Here is a 14565-nt window from a genome sequence, read left to right as displayed (position 1 = left end):
TTGTGATACTTATTAATATAAAAAAATATGAATATGGATTCACTGAGCAAGTCTAAATATGAACACCAACATTTATTTGACGACAATGCGACCTAAAACGACTACTGGTGCACGTGAAAAGCAAAATTTACATTTTGCACGTGCAAATATCGCGAGCATATGCGGTCTGCTTTCTATATCGTGACTGGTGACATAGGGTTGCCGTCCCGCGGCCAGCACCCAGCGTTTGGATGGAGTGACTGTGGAAGTGTGGCACACGAAAGAAGACCAGTCTGTATGACTTAGCTGGAAACGTGAATGTTTCTGACACAAGTGACCAGCTTCAGCCCCGACGGTTGGGGATTCTAGCTCGCAGGTGAGACGCCAAAGATATTTAATTATCAAATACATGTCAACTCTTGTTCTCTTACAGTAATCGTCAGCTGCGATAGTGGCAAATTACGACATATATTCTTGGGAATATGTTGACGCTCGAACGAGGAAGTCCAGACCATCCTAACGTTGGTTCAGGAGTTCTAACTCCTTTTCGAATCCTGCTCAACATTCATAGTTTCGAAATGAGTTTTACTTCATCGGGGATAATAAACTAAGTGTGTAACAGCCCCACGACCTACAGATAATTCCGAATTGCCAGGTTATAAAACGGCCCCATCCAAAATGTAAGTAGCTTCACTTTCTGGCAATGGTAAAACGTTCTCGGCTATAACAAGCTTTCTTGGTAGGATTTAACGGTGCTCTATTCCAGCTATCTGACTTCGACCTGTAAATTATCTACTCTTGGCCAGACATTCCAGTGATTGACCCATAAGCACTGTGTGTTGGGATACGATGACATGTTATACAAGATGACAAGCCTGACAACCTGATCGTCGTGGGTGACTTGATGTGGAACTGTATTTATGGCTCTGTTCTATTTTTTACAGTCATGTCGCTGGTTCCAGTTCTGTTGGTGAGCGCCTGTGTGACGGTAAGTCTATAGAATTCCGTATTTGACTCTCTATAATATAATACAGCTGGGGTTCCAGTAGATGGGCAAAACAAATCCGGTGATACACCGGTAATAACTTCAACTGGCCTGTCAGAGTAGTGACGTCATTAACACACATTACAAGGTGTAGGGACCCGTGAAGATCCGGGGTAGAATAGGTCTTCAGCAACCCATGTGCTTGCCATAAAAAGGCGACTATCTTGTCGTAAAAGGCGACTAACGGGATCGGGTTGTCAGTTTCGCTGACTTGGTTGACACATGTCATCGGTTCCCAATTGCGCAGATCGATGCTCATGCTGTTGATCACTGGATTATTTACAGACAATTTTACTCCACATAGGTGGAATATTGCTGAGTGCGGCGTAAAACTAAACTCCTCACTCACTACAAGGTGTAGGTGAACGGGATACCTTTAGCCACGATAAAATTCAGATATTTTCCTTTAAATTTCCCTCATTTCCCAGTGGTTAAAGCGTTGGCTCGTCACCAAAGACGCCATGAACGAAACGCCATACTCATGAACGAAACTGTGGGTTCACTCGAATGCAAGCACGTACGCACACGCGAGTAGATATGTACATGATAAAGAATGGAATTGCTCTAAGTAATTGAGCCTGGACCAGTGATGTCATGAGCGTGGTTCCACTGGGATACAACAACGCGCATTAACCATGCATCAAGCAAATGTGCATAACACATCTAAAGTACTGTCGGAAATAGAAAAAAAACTGGTTTTAGGCTGTTACTCTGTATCCCTAAAATACACAGCTGCAAATAGCATATGTCGAAATAACCCACTTTGGCCTAACTTGGCATTCAGTGGGATGCGTAATAGGATATACAGAAAAGCATGTTTAATCGTAAAATAGGGCAAAACTTAGAAAAAAATACGAATAGCTGCTGAAAACAATAGATCAGACTATAGATGGCAATTAGATCGCTCAGCCAGGTATGACGACGGACCGTCGCTCACCTGGCATGAAATGCATGTGCTGCCAACAGGCACGAGGGGTCATCTCAAAGATATTTTGTGCTTTTTCATGTGTGTTGACTATGCCTCATCTATTGATTAACATCTTACGTGTCTTTCTTTCATGAAGTTTATGTTGAGATATGTAAAAGAGTATGATACCTGATAACCATAGAAACGCATCGTATTAAATGTCTCAAAATATATAGGTGGCATGACCACCCGATCGCGAAGATCGACAGGACTGGATATTATTCGTAAATTGTTATGACATGCCGTGTACTTCCCCAGTATAATTGTCCTAAAGGATTATCTTATCTTAGCTGATATCTCTATCCCCCCGCCCGACCCCAACGATCGTCTGCGACACCCGTGCAAGTTTTGCTTTTGAGACGAACCCTCCTATCTGTTTCTTTTTATAGTGACAGTGAGACTCCATGGTAGCATACATCCTTAATAGTTTCAGCATGAAAGTTATTGGTTTTTTACGTCAGCTATCGTTTATAATGAAACTACGTCTAATTTCAAATTGGGCATTTAAAAAGTGTTATTTGTAATACAATATCGTCTCACACTATTTTGCATAAATCCATGATCTGTTCCAAATAAATCGTTTTGGACTTAGAAAAAACCCGCATTGCTCATTTCTGCACTAAGCTCACCTCAGTTAAGTCCTTTTTCTACGTTTCCTATCTCCCTACCACTGAGACTGTAGTTAGGCTGAACTTAGTTTAACAGATATTTCACACTTGCACATATCACCTCCATAAATTGTAGAGGTAAATGAGAAAATAGTTTTGTTATATCTCCGACAGTACTTAAGTTCGCAGTCGACTAACAAAGGTTTCTGAACACAAATTCTGAAGATAATCTGACTTGCGCCTAAATGTGATTTATAATTGCCTTAAAATAACTGTTTTGATCTGAAATCTTAGGACGGGCCAAAAAAAAACTTAATTACACACCTCAGCATTGAACGAAACTGCTCCAACTTTGTAACATTTATCAAGTAAGATACATTTTCAAAAAGAACAACAATATTTCTACTTGTGCTCAAGTTTAGTGAGAAAGGGGAATTAGTGTCTGGACGATATTGACCTCGAGATGATTGCAAACATGTTATCTAATTGTTTTATTCTAGACTGAAAAATTGGTAAAAAGTGCACATTCCAACAGCAAACATGTACTTGACTTGAATACCTGTACAAATACAACGTTCCAAACTCGTGAGATGTTTGGAATTGGACAAGTCTGCTTTTCGTGACACGAATTCTGCATTTCCATTTTCCAGTCGTTCATTGATGACCGTATTTGTTCATATGGATCGACCGCCTCCGTGGTGTAGTGGTAAGAGCGTCCGCCCGGAGAGCGGAAGGTCGCGGGTTCGATCCCCGACCGCGTCATACAAAAAAAGACGTTAAAATATGGTACTCGTTGGTCCCTGCCTGGCGCTCGGCATTAATGGGTACAACAAGGACTGGTCGACTCGGAGTCAGTATAATGTGTCTGAGTGGGGTATTCATGCTTCATTGCGGCATGGTATCTCAGTGGGCTAGCACTATAAAACCAGCTTCAGTCTGGGCTAGTACAAGCAGCCGCACATACACATACACGTCGTCATATGAGCGAAATATTCTCAAGCACGACGTTAAACCCAATTTCACCTCACCTCATATGGATCGATGGAAAATATCGTTTGAGGTTATTTTCGTTTGGCGTTTCATACAGAGATCAGTTAAGGAACATTGGTCGGAAATGCTCACGGGCATGAAGACCTATTACTTCAGCGCTGGTGCGTCATTGGACGCCGCGAGAAATTCCCGTTCTGAAGGGGGTTGCCTGTGTCAAAGCGTGACGTAATGGACGACAAATGGAAATCGGCCATCATATTGTGACTGTCTCATTTAGGGTCATGGCGCCGACGGGAAGAATCATTACACGGCTTCAAGACTGGTTCCGAGCAGACTGTCATGGAGTGCAGATAACCCCATATAACAAAACTCTATTGAAACAAGTTACACTTTTAATGTGGCTCATCAAACTATGCATTTTACTGATTCAATACTTCTAGGTTAAGTCCACTTTTATGAGAACATCTGTTTCTAATAACTAAGTTTTTTTAATACAACTTTTCAATTGTGAATTCCCGTATTGGGATGAAACAGCACATTCATAGGCGGATCCAGAAGAGGGGGATGAAAATGAAGTGTGCACCCCACCCACCCTTCTAAAAACGCTGCATCCGCCCCTGACGTTACAATGCACAACTAACACAAAAACATACACGTAGCACGTATAACATTCTTCTGCACGTGAAATTCTGTTTTCGGCCTTGGGTGCGTTTTGGCGCATTGCATTGCTGATACGTTAACTCCGTTCTCTTGTCCAGTCCTGTTACACTGAAAACTAAAGTACTGTCTATAGGCTGTTACTCTGTATCCTTAAAATTTACACAACTGCAAGTAGTATATGTTGAAATAACCCACATCGGCATAACTGGGGCGTTCAGTGGGATGCGTAATAGGACATCAAGAAGTGCATGTTTACTCGTAAAATAGGGCAAAACTTAGAAAAAAAATACGAATAGCTGCTGAAAACAATAGATCAGACTATAGATGGCAATTAGGTCGCTCAGCCAGGTATGACGATGGACCGTCGACTCACCTGGCATGAAATGCACGTCCTGCCTACAGGCACAAGGGGTCATCTCAAAGATATTTTATGCTTTTTCCATGTGTATTGAATGTCTCGTCTATTGATTAACATCTTACGTGACTTTCATAACGTTTATGTTGAGATCTGTAAAAGAATGATACCCATAGAAAAGCTTAAATCAGCCATCGTATTAAATGTCTCAAAATATATAGGTGGCAAGACCACCCCCAGATCGACAGGACTGGATATTATTTGTAAATTTTTAAGACATGCCGTTTACTTCCCCCAGTTTAATTCCCTAAAGGATTCTTATCGTAGCTGATATCTCTACACGTTTATAATGAAACTACGTCTAATTTCAAATTGGGCATTTAAAGTGTCATTTGTTATACAATATCGTCGCACACTATTTTGCATAAAGCCATGGCCTGTTCCAAATAAATCGTTTTGGACTTTGAAAAACCCGCATTGCTCATTTCTGCACTAATCTCTCCTCAGTAAAGTCCTTTTTTACGTTTCCTATCTCCCTACCACTGAGACTGTAGTTAGGCCGAACTTAGTTTCAGATATTTCACACTTTCACATTTTAACTTCATAAATTGTAGATATATATGTGAAAAACATTTTTAGACAGTACTTTAGTAATATCTTAATCATCTGTCTATATGGAAATGTTTATGAAGCTGTTAGCTGAATATATCTTGTTTGCAGAGTGTCTGGGCTGCTATACCTCCCGGCTACATTTTGAGATGTAAGTATTCAACCCGTCTTCACCGTGCTAAGAAAGTGTTAAGTTGAAAATACTCCTGAAGCTTAGGTTCGCGTTCGATTCCGTATATGGGTACAGTAAACCTAATCGATCAATTTTACACTATTTCAATAAATTAATATACTCAACAGCAAATTTATTGAGGTTTTCACTTGCAAATATTTATATACTGAGGCACACTGAAAACGCAACCAACTTTAACTCGGGCATCAAAACGATTTCAGCTGTGAATATTTGCTCATGGGAGATCAAATGACAAAATGACATCGTTTCTCACACCTAAATAGACAGAGCAGACGAATGTGATATTTTGTGACCATTTTGTCAAATATAAAAAAAAACAGATATGCGTTTTCCCGAGCTTCAGTGTATGAACATTTGACATGAACCTTTGATTTAAACCAGAGCTTTCCATAAACAATCAACTGACACTGGTATGATCTGTTGTATGTTATGCAATGGACCAAACATTACAGGGAGGTATTTTCAGAGCATTTGTCCTTGGTGGCGATCATTAGTCCCCATTTTCTTCTCACCAGCTGGTTTCTGTTGAAGGGGAGGCTAGTGCTAAAGTGCTTGCTCGTTAGGCCAAAGACCCGGTTTCGGTATTTTTCGTTGAGTACAGACCATTCCTGTTTTCCCCTTCCTGATATTGCCTTGGCTGTTCACCGCTTACAGCATTTTCTTTGTTAAATGAGCTTTCCATGCCTGGGCGCCATGTTCAAGCCTCGTTTGTTCGTTTGTGAGTTAGAAATGTCTCTTATCCAGTGACTTCCAACTGCGGAAAGGAAAATGTCAAAGGTGCCGAAATCTCCATAGTAACAGATTTAGACATAGCGGCCATTGCTGCCTGTGCCAAGACCCGCGAGAACTTCACCTCGACTGACGGAGTCAACTACAAGTTGACGGTTGGATACCCCGGTCGCGGCGCTCATCCCTGCATGTTCCAGGTACTGGGAGACGTTGACAATACCTGTTTCATGGACGTGAAAAATCGAATTTGTGATATCAAGAAATGAATTTCATATCACGTTTCCTTTAGTATATACAATACCTACTTTAAATGTCTTTACTTATCTTGTAAGGCGGCGGAGTAGATTAGTAAAGTGTTCGCTCGTCACTCCGAAGACCCGGGCTGGATTCACCACCTAGATACTTCATGTGTGAAGCCCATTTCTAGTCTCCATCGTGATATAGCTGGGATATTGTAAAACCGAACTCTCGTTCAATTATCTTATGATCGTCTCGCTACTTGGTTCATGAAAATAAGCAATATATAAGTTCACCAATATCTGCCACGTGGATCCAATCCAGCAATGATAATTTCACGACTGTTGCAATACTCGCAAACCATAAGGTTAACGAGAATGACGACACAATGGATGTCATTAAATGGAGTAGTGTATATCGCGAACATTTTTTATATTTCACTTAACATTTGTCACTGAACAAAACATTACGTGCTGTTAAAGAAATGTACGCTCCCTGGAAAAATTGTTCGGCTATCGCAAATGTATTAAATGCTACCACAAAGCCTTTGTGAATTGACATTACTGAATTGATTCTCAAAATTTCGATACTTGATATAATGTACGTTTTAAAATTGGGCACCGTAATTTTCAACAGATGACTGATATGTAGTGTCTCAGATTGGTCGGTAGCAGCATACCTTTGGAGAGTGGTGGTATTGTCACATGTTAACATTTTAACCTTCTGCACTCAGAAACGGAAAGGTGCTCGTGTGTACGTCTTGAAGGTGTACGTATCATACGGACCCCCGGGCACTGCCGTACACCACAGCCAAGAGGAGTATACCGTCACGTGTACGTTCGACGCCAAGAATAAGCAGCTGACGAAACAGCTGAACATCGGAGCTAGGTAGGAACCGGCGATTGGTCAACACGCTTTTGAAAGTACAATGTTTTGTTCCTGTCGTAATCTTGGTCTCACGACTTACGAAGGAAGTGACTCGTGCCAGTCAGCAGGGGTGGTACTTTGTGGCACAGTTCCCGATGCAAATATATCCCCTAGCCCCCCTTTCTCCACCATATGCACGTCCATAAATGAGGTTTAAAGCCGTATTCAAGGTGTATCAGGTCGCCGCGAATAGCTAGAAAATTATTCATGCTGCGAAAAGCATTCTTCATTCTGCTAGGGGCATCGGTATAACTGAGTAGCCTTTAGGTCCCGGTTTGAATTGGCCTTCAGTAACCCACCCTTGAGGTGAGGTGAGGTGAAATTGGGGTTTACGTCGCGCTGGAGAATATTTCGCTCATATGACGACGTGCATGCGTGTGTATATGTAGGTGCGGCTGCTTGTACTAGCCCAGACTGAAGCTGGTTTTATACTGCTAGCCCACTGAGATACCATGCTGCAGTGAAGCATGAATACCCCACTCAGACACATTATACTGACTCCGAGCCGACCAGTCCTTGTTGTACCCATTAATGCCGAGCGCCAGGCAGGGACCAACAAGTACCATATTTTAACGTCTTTTGGTATGACGCGGTCGGGGATCGAACCCGCGACCTTCCGCTCTCCGGGCGGACGCTCTAACCACTACACCACGGAGGCGGTCCCAACCCATCCTTTTAAGAGGCGACTAACGGGATCGGGTGGTCAGGCTCGCTTACTTGGTTGACATGTCATCGTATCCCAATTGCGTAGGTTTATGCTCATGCTGTTGGTCAGTGGATTGTCCAGGCTCTTATTTACAGACCGCCGCCATATAGCTGGAATATTGCTGAGAGGCGGCGTTAAACAATCAACCAACAGTATAACGGAGGAGTTGGACGTGCAGGTTCAACACTGTGGTAAAACCTACGATCGGAACAGCCAATTGTAATGTCTTCGAATGGGACACTTGCGCTTTGTACGCCTGTCCGGAGACTTTGGGTACGCGTGCATTTTATGTTCTCTGCACTGACTGTTCACTTACCTCAAAACAGTTGTTCCCGTATTGTCACATTCCTTCAATGGCGGTACTAACGCCAAATGTCGCCAGTATTGTAATACATATTTACAGGCTTGATTTCTTATGGAATGTCATTCTTTAAAGCCAGACTCAGTCTGAAGTTCAAGAACAAGGAACATTCCATGTTTTGTTAATATACTAAGCAGCAAAAGAAACGTCAGTTTGGAATTTTCCTTCGCAGAAACGGATAACTGTAAACTCATTTAATGTTTTGATTGTATATTTTTGACATCTCCAACTTTACCTGATCAAAGACATTCCTTCCCAAACTCAGAATGGAACCCAGGAAATGGTCTCAAAAACGCAACCTGATCCCGGAGATGGTACGGTGTTCTCCATGTCTTTCATGCAACTCATGCTGCACGTGCTGTTCACAAGGACCAGCCCCATAAAATGCACCTAAAACCTGGTTGAAACATTCACATTACAATGTCAGCAAGATGCCTCGTCTCACGACAGTTCAGAAGAACCAGGGACTAGGAAGACTTGAAGCTGGCCACACTGCACAAGACGTTGACAATCACTTCCAGGTCAACGTTTGGACCATCTACAGGCTGCAGCAACGTTTCCGAGCCACCAACACCACAAATGATCACCCCCGTACTGGCAGACTAAGGGTGACAAGACCGCCATGTTGTGCGACAGCATGTACAGAATCCCTTCATGCAGGCATCCGAAACAGCACGCCAGACAGTGGGACCACACGGAAGACCAATCAGTACTGATACAGTACGCCGACGTCTAACGGCGGGAACCTCCATTGCCGTAGGCCTTGCCGTGGACCTAGCCTCACCCCTCGTCATCGGCGAGAACGTCAACAGTTTGCCCTAAAACACCAAAACTGGCGATACAGGCAATGGAGAACTGTTCTGTTCACAGATGAGAGTCGGCACTGCGTATCAACTGCAGATGGCAGAACAAGAATATGGCGACGACGTGGCCAGCGTTACTCAGACCAATGTGTTATGGAAAGAAACTTGTGGGGAGGTGCAAGCATCATGGTATGGGGTGGAACAGGCCTGAACCAGAGTGGGTTCTGTGGTGTTCCAGAACCTTGGTCCAGGGAGAGGCGGCATCACAGCGGTGCGCTACATCGACCAAGCTCTCAGACCCCACGTCATACCACATTTCGCACGTCACTGGAACATTTTCCAGCATGATAACGCCCGGGCCCATACTGCCAGAGCTACACGGGACTTCCTACAGCAGAACGGTGTCAACATTATGCAGTGGCCGGCCCTTGGTCCTGATTTAAACCCAATTGAACATCTTTGGGATGAAATTCAGAGGAGACTGAATAATGTCATACCAAGGCCGAACACAGCCGATTTATTGCGCCAGGCCTTTCTCAGAGTGTGGTTCAAGGTGCCAATGGCCTTCATCAATCGATCGGTGCACTCCATGCATAGACGCTGTGCTGCAGTTGTTGCCGCTCGTGGTGGTCACACTACATACTGAAGTCAAGAGTCTTGACTGCAATCGTTCACATAATGTCTTGAAATTGTGCCGAGTTATTCCTTGATGTGTCAAGATGTACACAAAATGTTTTTGATCCGCTTATGTCTATTTCTGTAATGATTTGATTCAGTGCCTATCTAATTTTGAATTCCTACTGACGTTTTTTTTTTGCTGCTGAAATATATATATATATATATATATGATGATGTAACATATATAGATTACATAGCTCATGCAGTTTGCGTCTTTTGATTCAGTTGTATGCCTTTCTTTAGGCTCTGACACTGTTTAGCATCTTTGGTTCCCGTACAGGACACCCGTGATCTGATGGCAGGAGAGTAGTTGTTTCAATCTGACTTGGATATTTTCAGCCGGATGGCACCAAAGGCTGTGCAGTCATGGAAAGGGAAGAACACCAAGGCCACCATTCGGCTGCTGCTGGTAGACGTCTTGGGGCGAGACATGCATGGTCAGCGGCTGGCTGTAGGACGCAAGGTGCAGCTCAAGGCCTCGGCTACAGGTGAGTTGTCTCCCCATTTTGCTAGCGAGTTCTCTCCCCATGGTACAGATCTTACCGCGACATTGGCTTCTTGTTGAGCTGTCAAAGATTGTCAAATCCTTAAAATGACATCTGACCGTGTCATACTAGTAGACGTTACGTGTGCTACTTGTGAACATGGCTAAGGTTGGCATTAACTGGTAATAACTGGCCAGGGCAGTCAGTTTGACTCGGTATACATGTTTTGAGGGCGTGAAGCAGACATAAATAATTAGTCGCTCACACTTTACTTGCGATACTTCAAATACAGTCTCGAAAGCTTCATTAAACCTCGTTTTGACCCTTCACCTCGATCTCTATGGATCTTTCATGTTCCAGTCTTTGGTGTTTTCAGGTCATTGCAACCTAGCGGTTGCAACCTAACCTGTTGCAGATTAATTAGTTGCACACCAACTCGCTCATTCATTACCGGACATTGCAGGTACTGCTCCCAACGAACGAGGTCTGCGACCTGTCTCTTGTGACGCCATCGGGATAAAGACCGGAGCTAGGTTACCCTTGATCAGATCGGGGTAAGTGGCAGGCTGGATGTGATCGGGTGGGGGGGGTAGGTGGCACGGCTGGATGTGATCGGGTGTGGGGGTAGGTGGCACGGCTGGATGTGATCGGATATGGGGTGGGGGGATGTGAGGTTGCACGGCTGGATGTGATCGGGTAGGTGTGTGTGTGGGGTAGGTAGGTGGCACGGCTGGATGTGATCGGGTTGGGGGTAGGTGGCACGGCTGGATGTGATCGGATGGGGGTAGGTGGCACGGCTGGATGTGATCGGATGGGGGTAGGTGGCACGGCTGGATGTGATCGGATGGGGGTAGGTGGCACGGCTGGATGTGATCGGGTGGGGGTAGGTGGCACGGCTGGACGTGATCGGGTGGGGGGTAGGTGGCACGGCTGGACGTGATCGGATGGGGGTAGGTGGCACGGCTGGACGTGATCGGATGGGGGTAGGTGGCACGGCTGGATGTGATCGGGTGGGGGTAGGTGGCACGGCTGGATGTGATCGGGTGGGGGTGTAGGTGGCACGGCTGGATGTGATCGGATGGGGGTGTTAGGTGGCACGGCTGGATGTGATCGGATGGGGGGGGGGGTTAGGTGGCACGACTAGAAGTTTGTCTGGGTCCGGTGGTTAGGTGTGTGATCGGGTCCGGAGGTAGATATGGGTGTGGTGATCTCGGGGCAACCCCACTGACCTTGGAGTTAGAGGTTACCTGAAAATATAACCAGGAAGCGCAGAATTTTCCTTGATTTGGAACTGTTTTCTGAATGCTGCACCTGACGTCCGTGGAAATTAATATCTGACATTGTGACCGTGTGAATTGCAAGGCCAGGCGCGACATTTGTTACTTTTTTATGCGTTATCCTGACGTCATGTACAAGCGCTACGATTGACGTGTTTTCATTTGTATTTATCAATTCTTGTTGCCCATATCCACCTTGCCCTCCAGGTGCGGTGACGGGTGGTTCATTAAAAAGAACAAGGGTTTCACCACCAAAGGCCTGACCTGCTACAGCCCTTACTTCAACGCCTTCGCCTTCCCCCACAAGGAACCCATTCGGTTTCAGTGCAACTTCACTATGTGTGCCAGAAGCTGTAACGGGGTGAGTCACCTTATTGTATTTCAACATTCTTTTTATCGTTTTGTCAATTTTGTTCAAAGGTGGGTTGGAGTGCCGTGTTGCTTGTTCGTTAAAGTGAAGATCTGGTTTGATTCCTGGTATTGCGAGGCGGCCATTCTTGTCCTTTCATCATCAGTGAGTGAAGCGGTCGGTCGTCATGACCGAGACCCGGTTCGATTTCTTAAATCAAATCCCTCACTTCGATACGAAGAGTTCGATTTACTTTGTCTTAAAACATGTAATAGTTCATGCGTTCGTATAACTACACAGGTCAACTGTTGATATACCAGAAATCTCACAGGCAGATAGTTTTCCCATTCTGTTTAACGCGATAATCAGCATGATTTTCAGCTGCAGAGATGACTCTCACTAGTGGGGCTACACTCTAAAACACAAATCTGGTCAATAACTAGTACTGACAACAATATGCAACAAGTAATTATTTTACATTTTGAGTATCTTTTTGTTAAGAAATTAAAACACTGAATTTGTTTCACTGCTCTGAACGTGACCATAAGTTGCTGGCGTGTCCTGGATAATGTGACAGTATGATTATCAACGGGTGCTGGATCTTGACAAATAAATCCTTGTCATTTACCAGGACTCGTGCGCTGTTCGATTCCCACATGGGAACAATGGAAGAAGACGGAAATCCACCAGACTCACTTTGTCCGGTAGGTGGGATTCTTGGTATTCCTGGGTCGGTGGGGGAGCAAAAATAGCCACGTGGTGAAAGCGTTCGCTCGTCACTCGGAAGGCCGGGTTCACCAATTTTGTTCTGGGGTGGCCAGCTGATTATACTATTAAAGTAATCATAAATATTAGTACTCATGTCTGTGTGTTTGTCATCAATTTTGTACACATGTACTAGATGCTTCTCCATAAAAATCATCACACACACACACACACACACCCCCAAGCTATAAATTATGAACGGCCCCTTATACTTCATTTCCAGACAAGCGATTCATTCCGGCCTCTTCTGGTTTATATTCTGAAGTAACGATCGACAACCGGAAACCTGACCGACTTGTTTGGAGACGGACGTCCGTTCAACATGCCTGGGTGGCCAGGGTGTACATTTGGACGCCAGTAGTCATCATGATGGCACTATCTGTTCTGATGTCAGTCGTAGGAGTTGTATGCGCATGCGCAAGGCGGAATATTTCGAGAGGTTACAAGTTGGCAACGAAGGTCAAGGTCTTATCCAGGAGGCCATGCGGTTGCAGTTGGAATGTCGATCCAGAGAAGCCCTGCAGACATTGCGATGCGGGATGTATGTGCTCTTGCGATTCTCAGAATAACCTGAACAGCCTTGCACATCTGGACACCGAGAGACCATTTACAGTTATGTCCTGCAGCGGAGGTAGAAGACATTCCACCTCCAGCCATAGTGAAGTGTGATCGTTGTCGAAATAAAGTTTGGGTTTCACATCAAGTGTTATTGTTTATCTGCCATGGTTAAACCAAAATAACAAAGGATGGCAGTCATTTTCCTAGTTCTGAACGAGACTAGCAGAAATATTGGCCACCGTAATTAGCACCACGGTTTCAGGTGCGGCGTTCAGCAATTCACAACCAGAAATAAACAGGACAATTTCGTGGTACCTCGAACGCATGTGTGGAGTGGCCTAATGGTTAAAGCGTTCGCTTGTCACGCCGAAGACCTTGGTTCTATTCCCCACATGGGTACAATGTGTGATGCCCATTTCTGGTGTCCCTCGCCATGATGTTGCTGGAATATTGCAAAAAGCGGCGTAAAACTGCACTCACTTCTTTAATTGCAGAAATTAATCGCCACATCTGGGTACAGTTGTAAGCTGAACAATTTGAACGTCTCTATACAGTATCGCAAGGCAGCTCTTGTCTGAGATCCCGTGTTCCGGTCGAGCCTGGTGGTGTGGGGGGCTGCATCTTAACGGAAAACAATATCAGTGGTTCCAACGCCAGGGTCAAGATTTTACTTGTAATAACCCTGCCCGGTTCTCTGCGTTTAGAAAATGGAGCAATGACAGCTCGCCTTGGGGTCTGATACGGAGAATCTTTCCGTCAATGCCCTATAGTATCGCACGGCTGTGTGTTTTGCAACAATCCTTCACGCGACGTTGCACCCCATTTCATAGACTAAGGCTTAGTCTCTGAATATATATAATTTTGATAGTAACAAACAAGCCCATTTATATTGAAAAGGAGCCCTAGGGAGACCAGAGATTCAGAGACTAAGAACATTTGTATTGGGGCTACACGTGCTGGGGTCATTACCAAGTAGAAGTCACATCATACAACCATCAGATAACGCTATAAGTGAAAGGCATATTTATTGGCCCTTTATTAAGCCCTGTCCTCTCTCCATGCTGTCATCACCTCATGTGGGCCGGGCAAGTGCCCCTACTGCATAACATTCTACTGTTGGGGAAACTTGCAGCCCACAATGTCACTTGGACACTAGATGACCAAGGTGCAAGATCTGGGTGGAACACCAACAAAATTATTTATGAATTTGAACTTATCTCCAAATTCAAAAGTTTCCATTTGTATAATATGCGAAGAGGATATAGATAACCACCTTTTTTTAAA

General features: G+C 44.4%; 1 protein-coding gene across 2 annotated transcripts; it reads left to right on the top strand.

The window, feature by feature from the left end:
• The first annotated feature begins 241 nt into the window (after nucleotides 1-241).
• LOC124263646 (vitelline envelope sperm lysin receptor-like) lies at nucleotides 242-13422 on the top strand. 2 transcript variants are annotated; one of them, XM_046698299.1, is made up of 10 exons: nucleotides 242-355; nucleotides 924-967; nucleotides 5325-5364; nucleotides 6151-6332; nucleotides 7106-7260; nucleotides 10187-10335; nucleotides 10796-10886; nucleotides 12030-12123; nucleotides 12590-12662; nucleotides 12947-13422. In XM_046698299.1, exons 2-10 carry the CDS (start codon nucleotides 926-928, stop codon nucleotides 13390-13392), a joined length of 1272 nt encoding a protein of 423 aa, XP_046554255.1. In that variant the 5' UTR covers nucleotides 242-355; nucleotides 924-925; the 3' UTR covers nucleotides 13393-13422. The 2 variants fall into 2 exon arrangements, with proteins under 2 accessions (XP_046554255.1, XP_046554254.1); XM_046698298.1 differs by lacking the exon at nucleotides 12030-12123 and adding an exon at nucleotides 11817-11970.
• The last annotated feature ends 1143 nt before the right edge of the window (nucleotides 13423-14565 follow it).

Source organism: Haliotis rubra, unplaced genomic scaffold (assembly GCF_003918875.1).
Source record: "Haliotis rubra isolate DU_JTF1 unplaced genomic scaffold, ASM391887v1 Scf891, whole genome shotgun sequence".
Taxonomy (NCBI): domain Eukaryota; kingdom Metazoa; phylum Mollusca; class Gastropoda; order Lepetellida; family Haliotidae; genus Haliotis; species Haliotis rubra.
Note: the sequence above shows the minus strand (reverse complement) of the source record. Positions and strands in the feature narration are given on the sequence as shown.

What these genes read in the sequence shown, in the direction of transcription:
- LOC124263646 (XM_046698298.1), top strand. Translation starts at nt 926, where the DNA reads ATGTCGCTGGTTCCAGTTCTGTTGGTGAGCGCCTGTGTGACG. An exon ending in CTCATCCCTGCATGTTCCAG is followed by an intron (nt 6,333 to 7,105) that starts GTACTGGGAGAC and finishes TTCTGCACTCAG; the next exon opens with AAACGGAAAGGTGCTCGTGT. An exon ending in TTACCCTTGATCAGATCGGG is followed by an intron (nt 10,887 to 11,816) that starts GTAAGTGGCAGG and finishes CTTGCCCTCCAG; the next exon opens with GTGCGGTGACGGGTGGTTCA.